Source organism: Pantherophis guttatus, chromosome 8 (genome assembly GCF_059756535.1).
Source record: "Pantherophis guttatus breed Tessera chromosome 8, ASM5975653v1, whole genome shotgun sequence".
Classification (NCBI taxonomy): domain Eukaryota; kingdom Metazoa; phylum Chordata; class Lepidosauria; order Squamata; family Colubridae; genus Pantherophis; species Pantherophis guttatus.
The window spans coordinates 26386401-26407450 of record NC_142070.1 but is presented as its reverse complement, the minus strand read 5'-3'; the positions used below and the strand labels follow the sequence as shown (position 1 = coordinate 26407450).

At 37.6% G+C, this 21050-nt stretch overlaps 1 protein-coding gene and 1 long non-coding RNA gene across 32 annotated transcripts in view; one reads left to right on the top strand and one right to left on the bottom strand.

The window, feature by feature from the left end:
- The window catches only part of ANK2 (ankyrin 2), a 286613-nt gene that overhangs the window by 34944 nt on the left and 230619 nt on the right, over positions 1-21050 (bottom strand). For 16 of the 30 annotated variants that reach the window (XM_087874455.1, XM_087874462.1, XM_087874465.1 and 13 more), the window contains 7 exons: positions 18028-18252; positions 14759-14913; positions 12542-12753; positions 10935-11139; positions 8872-8968; positions 7449-7677; positions 524-649 (listed from right to left, as the gene is read on the bottom strand). In XM_087874455.1, the coding sequence (XP_087730581.1) occupies positions 524-649; positions 7449-7677; positions 8872-8968; positions 10935-11139; positions 12542-12753; positions 14759-14913; positions 18028-18252 (1249 nt within the window). Of the gene's footprint in view, positions 1-523; positions 650-7448; positions 7678-8871; positions 8969-10934; positions 11140-12541; positions 12754-14758; positions 14914-16356; positions 16456-18027; positions 18253-21050 lie in introns of all 30 variants that reach the window. The other 14 variants (XM_087874452.1, XM_087874451.1, XM_087874453.1 and 11 more) reach the window with 1 other exon arrangement.
- Positions 13666-19768, top strand: LOC117679959 (uncharacterized). 2 transcript variants are annotated; one of them, XR_015729046.1, is made up of 5 exons: positions 13666-13839; positions 14417-14514; positions 16051-16140; positions 17806-17874; positions 17998-19768. It is a non-coding gene; the product is annotated as an uncharacterized LOC117679959 (long non-coding RNA). The 2 variants fall into 2 exon arrangements; XR_015729047.1 differs by lacking the exons at positions 13666-13839; positions 16051-16140 and having other exon boundaries at positions 14425-14514; positions 17998-18079.

Sequence of the window (21050 nt, the reverse complement as noted above, 5' to 3'; positions counted from 1 at the left end):
GAGCATTGGTTGTGCCACAAAAACCACAATAAGCTGAACATACTGGAAATAAGATTCTTAAGAAATCTATATGGTAAAAATATGAATTACAGAATGTATGGATGTTGATTGAATGTGAACTGAATATAATAATGAGTAGAAAAAAAATACACTAAATTGGTCATAAAGGGACTGTGGATCAAACTGCAAAGCAAATAGATGAAAGAAAAGTTAATTATTCAAGAGGAACAGGGTATCATTCTGAGACGGAAGAAGAGAACCCCAAAGAAATTAAAACACAGAACAGGTAACTAATATTTTGTAATATTGGAGAGTTCCCCTGATATAGACAGTTGACCTTTAAAAATTTAATTATCATAGTATTGGGGTTTTTTTTTGTCACTTACCTCCACCTTTTCCCAATGGTAAACAACAGAAACCAACACAATATAACTTTATTACTGGTATTGAAATAAAATAAAACCAAACTCAACATATATATTTATATCAAAATTATACATATTTATATTTATATCAAAATTACCTTGACAAACAATGGAAGTCTGTTTTCTTTGAAGGCATAAAAACTGAATATATGATGTTGGCCACTCTTTATTAATGGTACTAAATTCCCAAAGCAGTCCACAAATATAGGTTTTCCTTCTAATACCTACACATAATTAATAAGAAAATAAAACGTTCCTTAATTTTGTTCTTATATTTATTTTTGCTAAATTAGAACATATTGTTAGCCTTATTAAAAAAAAAGTTATTAATATAAAGAAAAAGGTTTCCCCTGTCCCAGTTGCTGATGGAGCCAGTGTTCAGAGACATTTTCATGGTCATGTGGCCAGCAAGACTATAAGCCAACATGCAAGAGCTCACCCCATTGCAATTGTAAATAAACAGCAGGAGCAAATATGGATTAAAATGTATGCAAGAGATTCTAAATATATATAAACAAATTATTATTTCCAGACAATCAACATTTCTTAGTAATTAAATAAAACATTTCATATATGCAATATGTCCTCAATCCAATGTAAAATGCTCAAACATTTTAGGAAATTGTGTTTTTTCTTTCCTAATTTTTTACACAGTTTGTCAATAAAATCTATCTATCTATCTATCTATCTATCTATCTATCTATCTATCTATCTATCGATCTATGAAAATTATTTAAATCTGATTAAATTCAAAGCCTTTATTGTCATTGTACATCATGTATACAACAAAATTGGTTAAATAAATTTTAATTGATTAAATCAAATGTAAACAGAATACCATAAATTAGAAAAGCTTAATAGGATTACCTCCCTATGTTTTTAATTCATGTACTGCTTTGTAATGGGCAACAACCAAAAACCATAGTAAAGCAAAAAAGAAACTGTCAAAAATATGTAACTAAGATAAAATATTCAACTTCTGATGGGTTCTGCATGCAGCACAATAGATGTTCCAACATTTAAAGAGATTCTGATTCAGCAATAAATAGTAAGGATAGACTGATAGGAACTTAATTAAAATGTGGAAGTATCTTTTCAAAAATCAAAGTATGAAAGTAAAAAGAAAATTTAGTAATACCTACTCCACATGAACAAAGGTGGGAAGCATATCCTTCCTCTCTGACCGTTCGCAGTTTGTGTTGGCAGGGGGGCAGAGGTCGACCTCGAGGCACCTTATTTGTGGGGTGCCACAAGGGTCAGTCCTCTCACCCCTTCTGTTCAACATTTATGTAAAACCGCTAGGCGAGATCATCCGTGGTTTCGGGGTGAGTGTTCATCAATATGCTGATGACACATAGCTATACATCTCCACCCCAGACCACCCCAATGATGCCCTTGCTGTGATGTCCCGTTGCCTGGAGGCCGTGCGGATCTGGATGGGGAGAAACAAGCTCAGGCTCAACCCCTCCAAGACCGAGTGGCTGTGGCTTCCGGCGTCCCGGTATAGTCAGCTGGTACCATCACTGACAATTGGGATGAGATCTTGCTCCCCACAGAGAGGGCCTGCAACTTGGGTATCCTCCTGGATTCATGGCTATCTTTAGAAGATCATTTGACGGCCGTGGCCAGGGGTGCCTTTTATCAGGTTCGCCTGATCCGCCATTTGCGTCCCTTTCTGGATTGGGATACCTTGCGCACGGTCACTCATGCCCTAGTCACCTCCCGTATGGACTACTGTAATGCTCTCTACATGGGGCTCCCCTTGAAAAGCACCCGGAGGCTCCAACTGGTCCAGAATGTAGCCGCGCAGGTGATTATGGGTGCAGCTCGTTGCGCCCATGTAATACCTCTTCTACGCGAGCTGCACTGGCTCCCGGTGATCTTCCAGGTGCGATTCAAGGTGTTAGTTATCACCTTTAAAGTGCTCCATGGCTTAGGACCTGGGTACCTACGAGACCGTCTTTTGCCACCAATAGCCTCCCACCGACCAGTTTGTTCTCACAGGGAGACTCAGGGTACCGTCAGTCAAATTATGCCGACTGGTGACTCCCAGGGGGAGGGCCTTCTCTGTGAGGGCTCCAACCCTTTGGAATGAACTGCCCTCTGAGATACGAAATATCCCTGATCTCCGTGCTTTCTGCCGTGCCCTCAAAACTCTGATGTTCCAACAAGCGGGGCTAAACATATGAACACATGAATGTTTTTAAAATGTTATCTAATTTTAGGTTCTATTTAATTGGGCCAAACTATGTTATAATAATAATTTTAATTAGCAATTTTATGATGTTTGTGTATCTATATTTTTCTTGACTGTACACTGCCTTGAGTCCTACGGGAGAAAGGTGGTATAGAAATATAATTAATTAATTAATTAATTAATTAATTAATTAATTAATAAATAAGGAATTATATTTTCCTTCAATACAGCTATTGGAAACACACCAAATGCTAATTGATTAATTGAATTTTAGCTCTTTAAGCGTTAGCATTCTAAGTTGATTTCACTGATTTGTTAGCTTGATATTGTAAACCTGTTTTCTAAAATACTGTATGTCTCTTGGTAGGTAAGGTCCTGCCACATTCCTATACTGCTGTTTTAAGAGCAGTTCAGTCAATGTGGGTTTGGGGGATAACCCACTAGGGGGAGAGTCGGGCTTGGCCAGGACGTTCGGCGGGGGTGGTGGGGGATCCGGAGGGGGTTGAGCTGGTCCAGACTATGCTTTTACCATCGGTACTGTGTGTGGGAGGGGTAGATATGGCGGGAGCAGGGGGCCATATCATGTTAAGGGAGCACGCACCCGCTGTCTTCAAGCGGTAGAGTGCTCCGGCCCCCAAGGCTCCACCCGTTCTCCAGGTAGTACAGACCTTCAGGGCCCGGGCCTTCGTCTGATGTTGTGCAATGCCAGGTCTGTAGTAAATAAAGCCCCCCTCATCTGTGATCTTGTTTACGAGGGGGGAACGGACCTGGCGGGTATTACGGAGACCTGGTTGGGCCCAGAGGGAGGGGTCCCTCTGGTAGAAATGTGCCCACCAGGTTTCCATGCATTCCATCAGCCAAGGTCACAGGGGAGGGGCGGGGGAGTAGCGGTTATTATTAGAGAAGGCCTTAAGCCGAGGGAGACCACTGTACCTCAGACAGCTGGTTGTGAGTCCCTCCTTGTGAAGTGGGGCCACGGGGTTCAGATGGGTTTGCTGATCACGTACTTGGCTCCCTGCCACGTGGCGGCAGCCCTGCCCGAGCTACTCAACGTTATTGCCGCGGTGGCGGTTGATACCCCCAGACTTATGGTCATGGGGGATTTCAACCTGCCATCCGTGGGTGAGGCGTCTGAGGTGGCTCGGGAGTTCATGGCTTCCATGACGGCCATGGACCTGACCCAACTAATTCGTGGCCCTACGCACACTGGGGGAAACACACTGGACTTGGTTTTTGTCTCTGGACAGTGGTTGAGTGATCTCGAGATAGGGGATATAGTCATCGAGCCCTTGTCATGGTCAGACCACTCGCTCCTTCGCCTTGACCTTCGAACCGCAGCACCCCGCCGCAGGGAGGCGGAACCGGTAAGATGGTACCGCCCCAGGCACCTGATGGAACCTGATAGGTTCCAGATGGAGCTTGGGCCAATCCCGGAGGTTCTGGCTCACGCTTCATCTGGGAAACTAGTGGCCGCCTGGGATAGGGCGGCTGCTGGAGCCCTGGATCGAGTGGTGCCTTTGCGGCCTCTGACCCGGCGCCGATCTCGCCTGGCTCCTTGGTTCACCGAGGAGCTGAGGGAGATGAAGCGCCGGAAAAGACGCCTAGAGAGCTGTTGGAGGGCTAGTCTTTCTGAATCTGACCGAACACTGGTAAGATCTCATATTAGGAGTTACCTAGTGGCGATAAAAGCAGCAAAATGTACTCATTTTACTGCTCTTATTGCGTCATCAGATAATCGCCCGGCCACCCTGTTTAGGGTGACCCGCTCCCTGCTCCACCAGGAAGCGCGGGAGGACCCCTTGGAGGGAAGAGCCGAGGATTTTGTTCAGTATCTGTATGACAAAATCACTCAGATTCGGGCAGGTCTGGACTCTGACGGGATAGATCCAGCGAGGGTGACGGAGACAGGTCTTGAGACTGTTATCTGGGATGAGTTTGATCCTGTGACCCCAGATGACGTGGACAGGATTCTGGGTAGATTGAACGCGACCACATGTTTGTTGGACCCGTGTCCCTCCTGGTTAGTGTGGCTTCCTGGGAGGTGACGCGAGGCTGGCTCCAGGGGATTATAAATGCTTCGTTGGGTGAGGGTGTCTTTCCCGCCGCCTTGAAAGAGGCGGTGGTAAGGCCTCTCCTCAAGAAGCCTTCCCTGGACCCGGCAGTATTGGCTAATTATCATCCAGTCTCCAACCTTTGCTTTGTTGCGAAGGTTGTTGAGAGTGTGGTCGCGCGACAGCTACCCCAGTACCTGGAGGAAGCGTCGTATCTAGATCCGTTCCAGTCGGGCTTCAGGCCTGGGTACAGCACGGAAACGGCATTGGTCGCGTTGGTTGATGATCTCTGGAGGGCTCGGGACAGGGGTTGTTCCTCTGTCCTGGTCCTGTTAGACCTCTCAGCGGCTTTTGATACCATCGACCATGGTATCATGCTGCACCGGCTGGAAGGGTTGGGGGTGGGAGGCACCGTTTTACGGTGGTTCTCCTCCTTTCTCTCTGACTGGTCGCAGTCTGTGTTGACAGGGGGGCAGAGATCGACTCCGAGGCCCCTTATATGTGGGGTGCCGCAGGGATCGGTTCTCTCACCCCTTCTGTTCAACATTTATGTAAAGCCGCTGGGCGAGATCATCCGTGGTTTCGGGGTGAAGTACCATCTGTACGCTGATGACACCCAGCTGTACATCTCCACCCCGGACCACCTCAACGATGCCCTTGAAGTGATGTCCCAGTGCCTGGAGGCCGTACGGATCTGGATGGGGAGAAACGGGCTCAGGCTCAACCCATCCAAGACCGAGTGGCTGTGGTTTCCGACGTCCCGATATAGTCAGCTGGCGCCATCGCTGGCTATTAGGGGCGAATCATTGGCCCCCACGGAAAGGGCTCGTAACTTGGGCGTCCTCCTGGACTCACAGCTGTCTTTAGAAGAGCACTTGACGGCCGTGACTGGGAGGATTTTTCATCAGGTTCGCCTGATTCGCCAGTTGCGTCCCTTTCTAGATCGGGACTCGTTACGCACAGTCACTCATGCCCTTGTCACCTCTCGTCTGGACTATTGTAATGCTCTCTACATGGGGCTCCCCTTGAGGTGCACCCAGAGGCTCCAGCTGGCGCAGAGTGCGGCCGCGCGGGTGGTTATGGGAGCAACATGGAGCTCCCATGTAACGCCTCTCCTGCGCGAGCTGCACTGGCTCCCGATGGTCTTCCGGGTGCGCTTCAAGGTTCTGGTTACCACCTTTAAAGCGTTCCATGGCTTGGGACCTGGTTACTTACGGGACCGCCTACTACCATCAACAGCCTCCCACCGACCAGTACGCTCCCACAGAGATGGGCTCCTCCAGGTGCCGTCGGCCAAACAATGTCGGCTGTCGGCCCCTAGGGGGAGAGCCTTCTCTGTGGGGGCACCGACGATCTGGAATGAGCTCCCCCCAGAGATACGGAGAATTCCGGATCTGCGCACCTTCCGCCGCGAGTTGAAGACGCTTTTATTTCATCAAGCTGGCCTCGCCTAAATCTTCTCCCTTTTGAGTGTAAATTCTAAATTTTTAATGTATTTTAAAATATGGGTATCTTAAATTTGGGTATTAATTCAGCCAAATTCATTTAATTCATTTTATTCGATTTTAAATTTTGTATATCTATGTGTTTTATCTCATGGCTGTGCACCGCCCTGAGTCCTTCGGGAGTAGGGCGGTATAGAAATTCAATAAATTCAATAAATAAAATAAAAATGTAAAGCCCAAAGCTAATAGAGATTTTTGCAAGAAATTGTCATAAAGGAGGTCATGTTGGAATGGTTTTATGACATCTTATAACAAAATAGTCAGCTATATCAATATATATATTATTTTAAAAGTAATATATATTATTAACCATAAAACAAAAATTCTTAATAATATTCCAGCCTCTATTGTAGCAATATTAGATTCTCAGATTGTTCATATATTACTATATTGTCAATAATTTTCTCCTTCCATCATACAGGAAAAGTTGGTAGGATTTAAAGAAAGATTCTTGGATTTTGTAAATTTTGTTCCTATAACTGATCCTATATTTGATCATGCTATTAATTAAGACACCTATTTGTTTGTATGTATGTATGTATGTATGTATGTATGTATGTATGTATGTATGTATGTATTATAAGCATTAACCACCAAAATTGCTGATAAAAAATAGCCAGTGGTTCCTATATCCTCTTTGTGTTCTCTTATTTTGAAAGAACAAAAACAATATTTTAATGTATTTAATTGCAATACATATCATTTTTAATATTTCAAGTAGTCTAAATTCTGGTATTTTGAACTAACCCAAATTATAATACCAATACAATATCAACTCAATCTGAATAAAAATATGAATTGTAGGAAAGAGTGGTGATTATACAGTTATCTATAAGCTATCTATAAGTTATCTACAGTTATCTATAATATGAATTGTAGGAAAGAGTGGTGATTATACAGTTATCTATAAGCACATTTAATTTGAAAATGCTGTTTTGCAATAAAGATCCATCATTTGGTTTCATTACACTTTTCCCATTTAACATTTATTGTTCTACTTATGTTTACAGTATGTTTCATCTCAGAGAAAATTAAGCTACAGAATAATGGCTGCTTTTGTAAAGAAAACAGCATAAGTGAAAAAGTTTAATTCCTTCCACCATGCTGTGATTTTGAATTAACAAATTAAATATTAATATATTTAATATATGACACTAGGTTCTTTAAAATAATGAGATATTTTTCTCCTTGCTCTATTTTTTTAACTCGTAAGACAATGGAAACAATTGTTTTAAACTAACATGTCCAAAAATATAAATAAAAATAATACCTCTACATCCCTACTTCGAGCAACTTCAGCAAAGTTTTCTTGTTGTTCTAGTGTTTTATCCACTTTATCATCGGTCATGCAGAAACATCTTAGTCGGGCTTCTATGGGATCATGAGATTTGGCAAACACCACAAATTTGGCCATGTAAGGTACACATATAATTTCTCTATAGACTTGGGAAGCAAATGCTACAGATTCTTGTATCTGTCGACAATCTATCAACCAAAATCTGAAAGTAAACAAATATATTAAATTATTACCAAAAAAATCTAACAGGTGGGGAGGAAAGACAATAATAAATGTGATGAAACTTCTAAAACACTAGGAACTAGCACTGATTTCAAATCCCTGATGTGAAAGACAAATTCAAATATTTACTATATTATATATTATAATATATTATATTAAATATTATATATTTCAAATATGATTCAGATTTGACAGTAATTGAACTGCCCCCTGGACTTTGATGTGAGGGTTGGATCAGGACTGAAATGTATCTGAATGTATTGCTAATTTAGTCAGGATTATAGAATGTCTTCATTGACACTTGAACCTTAATTTAAACCAAAGTCTGAAAAGCTTTTGCCCCCAATACCTTTGTTTTTTCCAATTCTATCTTTTGCAATTGTTTATTTATTATTATTTATTAAATTGATATGCAATCCATCTTGCTACCCAAAGCACTCTATTGTTCTCCTCTTCCTGAATTTTTCATTACTATTCTAACCAACAGACTTTAAAAGAAAGACAAGAAAATCCTTATCAGAGTGCTCAATTTTTGAAATCAGGGCCACATTCTAATGCCTTAGAACAGGGGTGTCAAACTCAATTTCATTGAGGGCCGCATTAGGGTTCTGTTTGACCTGGGGGGTGGCCAGGGTGGACATTGCCAGCTCGATGTCACCTGTGGCGGCCCGAGCACTCTGCCAGAGCAAACGGGCTCCCGAGCACCATTTTCAGCTGCGGGCCATGTGCAGCCCTCCTGAGCTCTGTTTTTGCTGGCAGAGGGACTGTGAGCCAGTCCTTCACTGTTTCCAGGGCGGCCCCACGAGCCAAATCTAAGCATCCTGTGGGCCAGTTCTGCCCCCCGGGCCTTGAGCTTGACACCCCTGCCTTAGAACAACATTTCTAACACCTTCAGTCTATGGAATCCTAAGGGAACAGTTGTTTAGAATTCTGTCATAGGAGCAACTATCAGAGAACAGTAAGTTTATTTGCACTGTTGGCATTAGATTTTTTTATTTAGTATAGCATTCAAAGTTAATTATAATTTGATTTATTCAGGATTAGGTCAAAATTAAGGATCCTATTATAAATAGCAGCAGGTGATTTTTGGACAAGATGTTTATGCATAATACACTGCCAGACTAAGGTTATGGTTCTGAAATGCTCTTTACAGTTTTATTATTGGGTACTGTACCTGGCAGATACGTTTGTGGTGAAGGAAACACATTCATTTACGTATGTTAATGGCGTTGTTCCTGTTATGTCTTCCCACTGAGCAGGTGTTGTTCCACCTGAAACAAATAGGGATAAACAGTTAAGCATGCCTGCAAAATTGTAAAATTGAATGTATAAAATTACTTTTAGTTAAATTCCCAATCATGCAAAGTCTGACCTAAGAGTATTCCTAAGATTTTCTATCATTAAAATTAATTCTGAGATTTGCCAGTATGACAGTTAAATATATATATATATATTATATTGGAAGACTAATTAGTCTCCCAATGGGCAGCAGGGAGCTTGTTGGCTGCTGGAAAAAAAAGCCTAGAAACTAGTGGATTGGGATTTCACTGAACTAGGGCTGCAGAAAAAAATTATTCAAGTCATAGGAGCAATTTGTATCTCCATTCACATACAATTATAAAGTCTGTGATCTTCGGAATCCAGTTTTAGGGTACAAAATGAAAAAAATAGTAAATTCTTTACATGAGGAGCCCACGGGATGGATGTATCACGTGCTAGCTCCGCCCCCACCATGTTTAGCGAAGGGGAAAAAATGTCCAGATATGTCACGTGACACCGCCGTGACAATGCGAGTTTGACACACCAGCTTTACATTAATACTGTGCTAAAATCTGCACTGCACTCAATTTCTCTTGCTTGGAAAAACAGCTTCGGTTTTGTTTAGGATGCTGTAGAGTTTGTTTTGCTTTATTTTGGTGATAGTTTTGAGGTTATTTTTGAATTATGGATTGGATTGGAATTATGGATAGAGACTGAGACTGTTGTTTTCTGTTACTTATTATTTGTATTGTTTCAAAGTTACCTTTCTCACCCACACTACCTAATTGGAACACTCCTGATGAGACAATTTCCTCATTATTATTTCTCTGAGATTTAATTCAGGCATGAGAAGTTAAGGAGACTGTACCACAACTTGCTGGCCAGATGATTGTAGAACAAACAGAAAATATTTATCTCCTCTTTGTTACTAAACAAAAACCAACAGCAACTTTATTTTCCCAATATTCTCTTCTCCTTTGAAAGACAAAAACTTTCTTTTTTGTTTAAGTGAATTAGAATTGATAAAAAAAACAGTTTGTTGTATATTTCAAAGCTCTATATTCAAAGACTTTGACGGGCAAGAAGAAAGGTAATGATTATATTTTAGAATAATTTTCACAATGAGGTGATGCAGATATAACACTGATTTTTTAAAATTGTCATTGAGAAATCTCAGAACAACAGAAATTTCCACATAATAAATACCACTGCCAAAAACTTGTTGAGGGGAATTACAGTAAGAGAATATACAGTGTGTCACCATCTTTGCTCCTTGTCAACTCTTCAAAAAAACCTGTGGGGTTGAAAACAATGCTGGACAAAGATGCCTCTTGACCTGATCCAACAGGGACATTCTTCTAACAGAACAGAATAACAGAGTTGGAAGGGACCTGGGAGGTCTTCTAGACCAACCCCTGCTCAAGCAGGAGACCCTATACCTTTTCAGAAAAATGAATGCCCAATCTCTTCTTAAATCTTATAATTCATCAATATACTTATATTCTGACAATTTAAAAATAGGTCTGTCCTTTGTTTTACAAGGCAAATAAATTATTCGGCTAATAAAACAAAACCAATTAAACATATTCATGTATTCATGTTATAACTAAATATTGGCTAGTATCCGTAATGCTTAAAAGCTATTTTTTCCCCACAACTCTATTTCACAATAACATTATCAACGACTCTTTCCATTGGACATCTCCCATTCTTAAACTACCTATTCTAGTCACCGAGCATATTTTTAGAATAAAGTATAGTTAAAATGGCAATTAGTTGATTATTTTAATGACAGTATTCATTGTTTGGTTAGACTGTGTATTTTCACTGTGTAAACCAATGCTCTTAAATTATGATCTATGGAGGTTAATTTACATAATTTTGTAACAGGGCTTTAGTGAAAATTTTAATGACTTAAACCACCAATATTTTATTTCAGTATCATGTATGAAATTGCAGAGAGATATGAGAGCTTACCTGTTATACTGCATAGTAGTCTTAGAGTAGGAGTCTCACCTCCATAACCATTTATCATCATATCACTGGAAGCTTTGGGAACAGGAATGGTCATAGTTATTGGCTTATGGAATTTTCTTCGCCTAGGTTCCAGTGTGACAATAGGACTGAATGTGGCTTTGTTGCCTAAAATTTTCTTTATAAGTTCACTGTGCATAGGTTGGGCCTATTGAAACATATGGAGAAAACAAAATGTATCTTAATTAAAATTACTTGAATAATGCTTAACTACAATAATATACTTTGTCCTATGTGGGGACAATTTCCCCTGATTTGCTGCTAACTGATGTCTTCTGTTGATACCCTCTCCCTTACTTGTTGGTCATGAGGTCACTGCTAGGAATTACCATTTACCAAAACTCTGAGGTATTATGATTTCACAGAATTATCAAGAAAAGAGAACTATGACAATTCTCTGACAAAGCTTTCAATCCATTTGAATTATGATGGGATAAATTTACTTATCTCTAGCCATTAGATAAGTACAAACTGAATATCTTAATGTTCTTATATTAATAACTGAAAATTATAAAATTATAACGAAGTCCTTTTATATTTTGTATATAGAATTTTTCCAGTGAAAAGTTTAATGCTTTTGGATTATTTGTGAATTAAATTAGACTTATGGCAAGTTGATCATAAGTTTGATAAAGGACAAAACTGGGGAAAATGAACCTAAGTTATTGCTCATAATTCAATCCTACAGTCAGGAATCTTAGTAAGTTTAATGAGACTCAACCCATGAAAAGTGGGCCAGTAAGTAGCCTAAATGTTTTAAAAAGGAGACACATAGCTTTTATACATTACTCATGCACATACATTATATATATGGCCATTAGTTTTAAACATCTGTTGTAAACTCAAAATAACATTTTTTCCCCTTATACAACAAGGGAATATAACAAGATATATTGTACATCTTGGCTATAAAATCTAGATGATTGTTTAATGTTTGTGTGCTATGGGGGGAAAGGAAGTGTCAAACATAACACTTTTTCGCAAGGTCTTGAAGACTTGATTTTGCCAACAGACCTTGGGAACTCAGAGTGGGATGGAGCCCAAGAAGTAACTTATTTGATTCCTTGTTGTTGCTGTGAGGTGGGCAGTTATTGCTTTAACTCTTTTTATATTGATTTTTTTATTTTATTTCTTGTAAACTGCCTAGAGTCACTGAAACTTGAGTGGGTGGCCATATAAATTCGATCAATCAATCAACAAACAAACAAACAACAAATCTGATAAGAACCATTTTAATGTGCCTCTTAAAGAGGACTCTTTATTTAAATAAATGTTTTGAATCCATATCAGTTTTAGATACAATTATGGAGAAATTTTATTCAAACATTTGCTACAAATTTTGAATATATAACTTAGTTAATACTTTACAAATTATAACAGTGCCAGTTTCCCCCAGTGGAACTGGAATTCAGGAGACATAAAACACTGGGCAAAAAGAAAAAAAATACCATAGAGGAATGATAATGAAATAGAATTACAGGAAACTCCTCTTATCCTCAACAGAAATGTTGGCTTCAAGGATTATAATATTTTGATTTGTTTTCTCATACCTGAAGGCCAACACGAATTCTCTTAGTTAATGCTCCCTCTGGAAAGACTGCTTGCACTTGTGGTACTACAGTACTGCTTAGTACACCACCCTCAGGTCCAATGAGATTACTGTCTTGTTTAATCCGAGATACCACTGCAAAGTACTGTGGGAAGTCTCGGGTGATAATACGGCAAATACGCTTCTTCTCTAGTTCTTCTGGGGTGTCAAGCACTGGGTGAAAAGAGCAAACATTACTTCAAATAGTAAACACTGGAATTGTTAAAAGAAAGACTTTACATTCATACTCTTAATACAGGGGTGGGGAACAATGGTCCTTTTATGACTTTTAGACTTCAACTCCCAGAATTCCTGAGCCAGCTAAGCTCAAGAATTCTGGGAGTTGAAGTACACAAGTCATAAAGGGGTCATCATTTCCCACCCCTGTCTTAATATATGGATCTCTTAATACTTCAAAAATTATTTTAAAATGAATGAGACCTCCTTCAGGTAACTTAATTTCTGTTCAAGCTTCTATGATACCCTAAAAAAGTTATAGCTGTTTGAAAGCACTTCATTAAAAGTAACACCATCTTACAACGGCCATTTTTTTTTTCTTTTCAGGATCACACAGAAGCTAGACAAATATGTTCATTATAATAAACATCAGAAAAATGCTGTATTCTTCTGAGGTCAAACTGCCTTTTCAACAAAATTTTCAAAGCTTGCATAGTCCTAATATACATTTACATGCCTTTTTGCTAACTGTGCTTCTAATCCTAAAAGGTGAAGCCAGAATAACTTTCTTAAAATTTGCTCTGGGTAGATTCAGCTTCTGAATTTCTCATCAACAGAACAATTCATTAATTGCTGCTTACACACAGTTGCAACAGTTCCATTTAAAAGCTGATTATGGATTATCTCATTCATATATTCAAGATCATATTGGGTCTATTACTGGGTCTGTACTGATGCATACCAACCACCACATAATGAGAGCAAAATTTCTCTAACTAAGAACAAAAATTAGACAAGTTGCAATGACACAACCATCAAACAACTCTATCAGAATTACTAAGAATATTCATCGACATATTGCAATGCCCTTTGGGAAGGAAACCCCTGAGGCAGGAGTTGGTACATTCCAACGACTCTCTGCCTAACTGACTTGCTGACTGATGAAGCTGCTTGGATGAGCAACAAAACCTCTCAAACTAACAACAAGAATTAGTCCAGATACAATGACCCAACCTTCAAACAATTCTACCTGGATTACTGAGAATTTTCATTGATACTATGTAATATGTTTAGAGGAGCTTGGTATGGTATACAATATGAATTTCATCACAGATTTCATGTTTGCTTTTACATTGTGCAAATTTTATCAAAATAGTTTTATATAAAATACTAGTTTAAATATGTTAACTAAATTATCCATAGTACACACAATCCATGTCACTCCTAAATTCCAATTTATAATGGATAAACGCTCCAAGTTCCATGCTCCATTTACAGGCAATTAGACTTCAGCACTCTGCACCTAGCTGATTTCATAAAGCAAACAGGAACAGATCTTATGAATACTAAAATTGGAAACTACTAGGATATCTCTGGACTGGGAAATCAAGATCATCCCCAAGAAGTAAGATTATATAGAGTAGAAAGCTACATTTATATGCATTTATAGGTCACTAGACAACCTGTGCCCCATTGGGTCATCGTTTCAGAGACATTTCCTCTTCAGATTCTTAATGTAGTCAACAATGGCAGAGCTCCTAATATATTTGAAAAATACTTAAAAATTTAGTAAAATAGTCAGAGGTGTATCTTCCCATGTTGAACATAAATGCTTTATATGATTTTTAAATATAAAATTTGCCAAATTTCAATTTCACAGGAGTCCGGAGTCCCAGAATTTGGATGTAAGTTAGCTCATTAGAGATAATTTGTTTGAAAAAGTTTTGTTCCATGATGCACCGTTTCATCCAATTAAAGGTAACAGACATGAGAGTTTTACTAGATAAGGAACTTCATTATTGGAATTTGTTTTATATTGCATTTTGCTCTCTTTCTGAAAATCTATTAACTTTCTACTATATAACTATTCTCATTATTTTGAGTGTATAAGTAATTGACAGTAACTATATGGCAAATTAGAATTGTTATTCCTTCCAGCTAGGATTGCTACTTTGATTTCTTTTTATTGTAGCTTTAAGATCTTGTTTATAAAAACATGTACCTTCATCCATTCCATTTAGTATTTCATTCAACTCATCTTCCGTAAATTCACAGAAATGTTCTTTCCAGTTGTCCCCATTCTCACTGCGCAAAATCACCAGCTCTCTTTCTTTACCACGTAATGCCGCAAAGTGAGGGATTTCAACAATCACAGGCCTATTACAGCAACACATCGCGTTAAAAGATTGTGACAATAGAGAAACAGACAGATAGTTTTGTTTAAAGCCTGTAACAAAAAGACCTGGAACTCTGCCAGCTTCTTTGTTATTCCTTGCTATGATTGTGAAGAAAAAACTAATAGGATCTTCATACTGTAGCTAAGGATTATGATCAGTGAGTGTCTAGTTTTATTCTATATAAATAGAACCTTGCCAAAGACACAGATACGAATATTTATTTTGTTTTTAAACACTGATAAAATCCATAAAATTGAAAGTTATTTTGAAGTAGGGAATTGTATGCAGGAATCCTTATAACGTACGTACTGTGTGTGTAAATGTTAAAGAAAAAATATGTTTTATAATACAGGTAGTCCTCAACTTATGACCAAAATTGAGCCCAAAATTTCTGTTGCTAAAGCGAGACAATTGTTAAGTGAATTTTGTTCCATTTTACAACCTTTCTTGTCACAGTGGTTAAATTAGTAACATGGTTGTTAAAAGAATCTGGCTTCCCCATTGACTTTGCTTGTCAGAAGGTCGCAAAGGGTGATCACATGACCCCAGGACACTGCAACCATCATAAATATGAACCAGTTGCCAAGCATCTGAATTTTGATCACGTGACCTTGGGGATGCTGCAACTGTCATAAGTGTGACAAACTTTTTTCAGTGCTGTTGTAACTTCAAACGGTCACTATACAAATGGTTGTAAGACGAGAACTACCTGTAGAGGATAAAAGAAACCACTTTAAGTAACAGGATAACTTTGTGCTTCATTTGCATTGATTTTAATTGGCTCTTTATTTTAACTGACATTTTCGAAACTTTTTTTTAATATGGTGAATATATTGAAATAATTCATTTCAGATTATTTTATAAATGCAACATTTAAAAAATGTTTATTATGCATATTTCTAATTCACTGTCTTAAAATATGCTTTCTACTTTTTGTAAACTCTGTAAATACATTGTTATATTAATAATTTCACCAGAAGATTTGCATTATGTACAGCCATATTTATTGATCATGCTAAATGTTATGTTATATCCAGTATATAAGATATGTATCATACTGGGGACTATAGTAGCAAAATAATGATAGTAATAATCCAACAGATTCCTTTGCTTTCAGTCCAGGTTGCTTTGCTACAGACATCAAGCACATAACAGCAGAAGTGACTGGTACATTCTATAACTAATATTTTCTCATGCTAAATCAAAGGTGAGGTCAAGGAACTTTAAGAAAAAGTAGAAACATATCACCAAAACAACAATCACATATCACAAGGGCTAGAAATGGTCCACTAAAGGTTAGGAATACATACTATAAAATCATAGAAAGGACAATGTCATGGGCACAATGACATAAAAAATAATATTGCAGAAGGAGAAGAATGGGAAGGCCGGCATCCATCAATTTGTTTTAAGTCTCTCCTACCCAAGAAATTTGGTCCCTGGAGGCCCCAGCTGTAGGATTCGGCTGACCAAACTTTCTCCCTCATTAAGTGGGGGAGGAGCCGTAGGCAGGTGAAGTTTACTGAGTACATCCAAAGCAGCAGTGAAAGAAAGAAATAAAAAAAAATACCTTTATGTACTATTTTTTTTTAACCGAACCCCAGTGCCACTGTCTGCTCAGAGTGGAATTAGGCTTACACTGAACAGGTTTCTGCCGTTTGTTTGAAAATGACCCTCTTATCACAGCAATTTACGAAATAAGTCTCCCATAATAGAGAATCTTATAGTTTATTAGTAGGTCCAATGATACATTAGCATCACTTCTTGAAATTAATGGGAGCCACTCAGAACTGATGAAAAAATGCATGACAATATGGCAACAAGATTTGGTTTGGCTAGAAGTGTTCAGTGTCTCTGATTTCACTGCCAGGACACCACCCAGGAAAATGCCATGGTAGAAGATGTGGCCTTTAGGAAATTATATGAAAACTTTTCAATGTGTGCCAGTTTTCATAGGCAATCCTCACAAGGCCGAGAAAATAAAATAATCTTGGTCATTTTTATACTGGAATTAACATAAGAACCTAAAATATGATGTGTATAGGCACTTGATTTGTATCTGGTGCATTTTTTATTTAAACCTGTATGTAGTTTTGAATGGAGCTTCATTGAAATTCTAGCAGCAATCCTTCACTACAAATTTGCCCTTACTTATTTATTAAATTTAGGGATATTCTCGTTTCCTTGGTAAAATACAGCTATAACAAAATAATAAGATGGTAGGAGATTGATGCTTTGCCTAGCTATAATGCATACCAGATTCCCTTTAAAAACCCCAACTTCTATTATTAGAAAACAACTCAGACTTAAAACTTGGTTAATGGCCTTAGGTATGTCTAATTTGCTTCATAACAGATTTAAGCTGTTCCTTTTATGCCTTCATCCTTTGGTTTCCAGCAGAAGCCATTCCTTCATTCTAAGCAGAGGGGAATTTCCTTTGATCATCCACTTTTGGATGCCACCACTGATAAGGGAAAATGTCGGTAAAATAAAAGTATTGAAAATGATAGTTTCAGCAAAAACAAAAAAACAGAAGGAAAACAAAAACAAAAATTGCTGAAACATTTGCAGTAAGTTTGATCTTTCTGTGAGGCCTTGCAATATAAGGATAAATTGCAGTCAGAGAAGTGGTTCTATTGCTTGGCCCCAGAAAAATCACCGGTTTCTGCTTCCCGGGAGGTCTCAATTACTGACAAAATACCTACTGAGAGAACACAAGTTCCTTGTACAGGGAACATTAGCTTGTGTTGCATTTTTCAACAGGTATTACATCTGTATGGACAACATTTCTGCTGCTATTTTTATTTAACCTTAAAAGAGAATAGGTAATTAATTGATGGTATATTATAACAAAATGGGTTATCTTTTACAGCTCAGCATGGCTTACACCAGTTGATTTCAGGAAGCGCAGTAAACCTGACTTGTTGCCTTAAATTAAAAGGTACACAAGCTGATTGAATTATCAGATCCTTTCTTTGCACTGCAAATCTTTTCACTTCTACTGTTAAAATGCCAAGCCACCCCACACTGGCTCAAGTGAAATTATTATTTTCTTGTTAATTAGTATTTGGGATTATTAAAAGAAAATCCTTACCCAAGAAACTGAGCACCAGAAGGCCCAACCTCGATAAGGCGACTGGCAAGACCATCTCCTTCCACCATGGGAGGCATTGTGGCGAGTCTATGGCGTTTGACCAACCGGCAAGTAACTCGAGTTGGAGCAGTGCATTTCCGAGGTGGAATAATGATTCGAAGCCCATTGTGTCTGCAACCCCGCATAGCACCACCTCGAGCATCAACCATAAAACTGACCAGAAAACTGAAAATTGGGAAGAAAAATTAGGCATGAAAATGAGTTATAATGCATGTTACAAAAATATTTCAGAAGCAACAAATTTTAAATATGTGTACTAACCATTCTCAATGATCAAAATTAATATGTATATTATGTACTTATGGTTAAGCTGTAGTTAGAGCTTTTAATTAATTGCACAGATAAAAAGATCAGTAATATTTTTATTATTTTTAGGGAGTCAAACCAATTAGCATAATACTAACAAAAACTCAGTTGATTAATTTGTACAAGTTGTCCTGGATACTACAACAGAGTAACATCCAGCTCTATAACCTATGCTAATAATGTTGTTTAGAAAATTGAGGCTAATATCAGAATACAATTATTAACAAAAAAGAAAATATGGAAAATGGGAAGAAGTTTTCTCAGTGTCAATTTTTGTAAAAGTTGTATCCTTGCAAGGACTAAAATCTCTAGGATGTTATAAAGATGTTGGAATTCCTGCTCATATAAGGCACCTGATGCACACCTATTATTTGTCATCTGATGTTTAAATGTAATAAGAATAACACCTGAATTTGACAACTAGCAAAATATACTGTAAAATGTATGGAAATGTAGCCATGTGTGGTTTACACATTTTTCATTGGGATCTTCTTGAAATTCTGTCCCTTAAGATAAAACTAATAGGTAATATAAATATTTTGTATGAAAAACAAATACTGAATTTATTTCTTTTAAAGCATCTACTAAGTTTTGAATTTTTCCCAAGTCAATATTACATGCAAAATATAAATAAGCAAATCAATGTGGATGAAGATGAAGAACCATGATCTGCCATCTTGAAACATGCCATGCATCCTAAAGACTTTCCTATATCTCCTCTGTGTCTTTACCCCAATGCATTGATGTTCCTCAATAACAGTAAAAAAAAAAACATTAGCAGTTACAATGCTCCATGTTTACAGCTACAATGTCAATCACACTTTCTAATTTATGATTATCAAATATACAAGAGTTAGCCTGCCCAAAGGAAAGTGGGGAGTTGCCAATTCTAGATCTTACCAAATGCAGTCGGAGGATTCAGGAAGGACATTTTATTTCTAGGTTTAAAGAGCAATGGACTGTAGACAAACAGTTGGTAGTATAAAATTGCACAGAGAACAAGCAACACAAAGTTATGGAAGAGTGCATGCACTGGTGGTTTCAACAAGGAAATAATATGTTAGCTAAAGTTTATTTATTTATTTTTTATTAAGGGTTTTGAATTGTGTTTTGGACTTGGAAGTAAGTCCCATTTTGATGAATGAAACTTAATTCCTAATAAATTTGCCTGGGATTTTCATGTTTATTTTTAAATGTATAACTCTTATCTTTTCTTAACAGTCAAAGTTATATAACTGTATGTGCTAGGCCTATATCAAAATCGCATATAGTCATATAAATCCTTGATTTAGTAATTCTTAAAGCTTTCTGAATAACCCTAACAAATATTATATGACAAGAACAGGATGAAAATAAATGACGCACTTGTCCCAAATATTTACCCCCGTCTTTTATACTCCACTGATCCCCCAGCAAATAACATAATGTTCATAGATTCCAAAATTTTGTTAAATCTGAAATTTTCCCAAGATTCTGCTTGAAAACACCAAATCTTATACAAATCCACTAAAAAGTGACAGACATTTTGGTGCATTTCCTTTTTCAGATTATTTGTGTCATTGCAGAATATTTTATAAAATCCAAAGTCTGGAAAAGACTAGCCATAAATAGATCAATTCAATAGCTATTGGAAGAAAACACTGTGTCTCTCCTTGTGTTTTGTTTTTTAGAAGAACGTTTTCTTGCCATGAGACAAAAAGGCCTTTTTTATACTATACAAATATATTATTAAAATCCTAAAACAATAAATCAGCAGGACGCTTCAGAATCTAAGGGAAAACATATCCCTCTCCCCACAATTTTGTAGCAAGTATTCAAGCACCCTTAAAAACTATACTCTTAGATCAAGAGAAATGCTTAAATTTCAGATTTCTGGCTCATAGTCTAGATACAAGAGCCAGCTATGGATGTACATATTTTCATTTGTCAAATGATAAGACTATTCTAGGCAGAATAATTCTGATAAAAACACACACTTTACATAAATGGTATACTTTTGGATAAAGCAGAAAAAATAATATTAAAAAAAAATTCTACCAATGATTTGAGATTGTTCCAGGAAATTTCAATTTTAAACCTACAAAATATGGCTTCACAAAATAACTTTCTGGGAGGACTATCAAAAGAAAGAATAAAACTCTGCACAATTCAGCTTAGAAAAGGTATTTGAGGAGGATGGGACATATGTAAAAATATAAAAAAAGATTTATATTAATAAATATAAACTAGATGCTTTAGATGTCTAAATATGATTTTCATGCAAAGGTAACAATAGCCAATTAACTGTGGACGTGTATTTTTACTGGGGGAGATGGGAATAAAACACTCTATGCATAATAAGCTCACGTACAATAGTTAGTCAGACAAGTAGACATGCTTATCACCATAAAGATGGAAAGGACAATCTTTTTTGGAGTATTTCCACAATAACCCCATTCCAGAATTGTATTGTATTGACCATGTCAGGCAGGAAAAAGGAAGGAGCAGCAACCAGTTAGTCAAGAATGTGGAATAACTAAAGTTTGAATAATGGCCTCAGCATTTATAATCATCATCATCATCATCTTCAAACAGGGTATTTTGTATTTAAAGAAACATCAAAATGAAAAGACCATTAAAGTGCCCAATTAAAACCTAATGAGAGCAGTTTAAAAAAT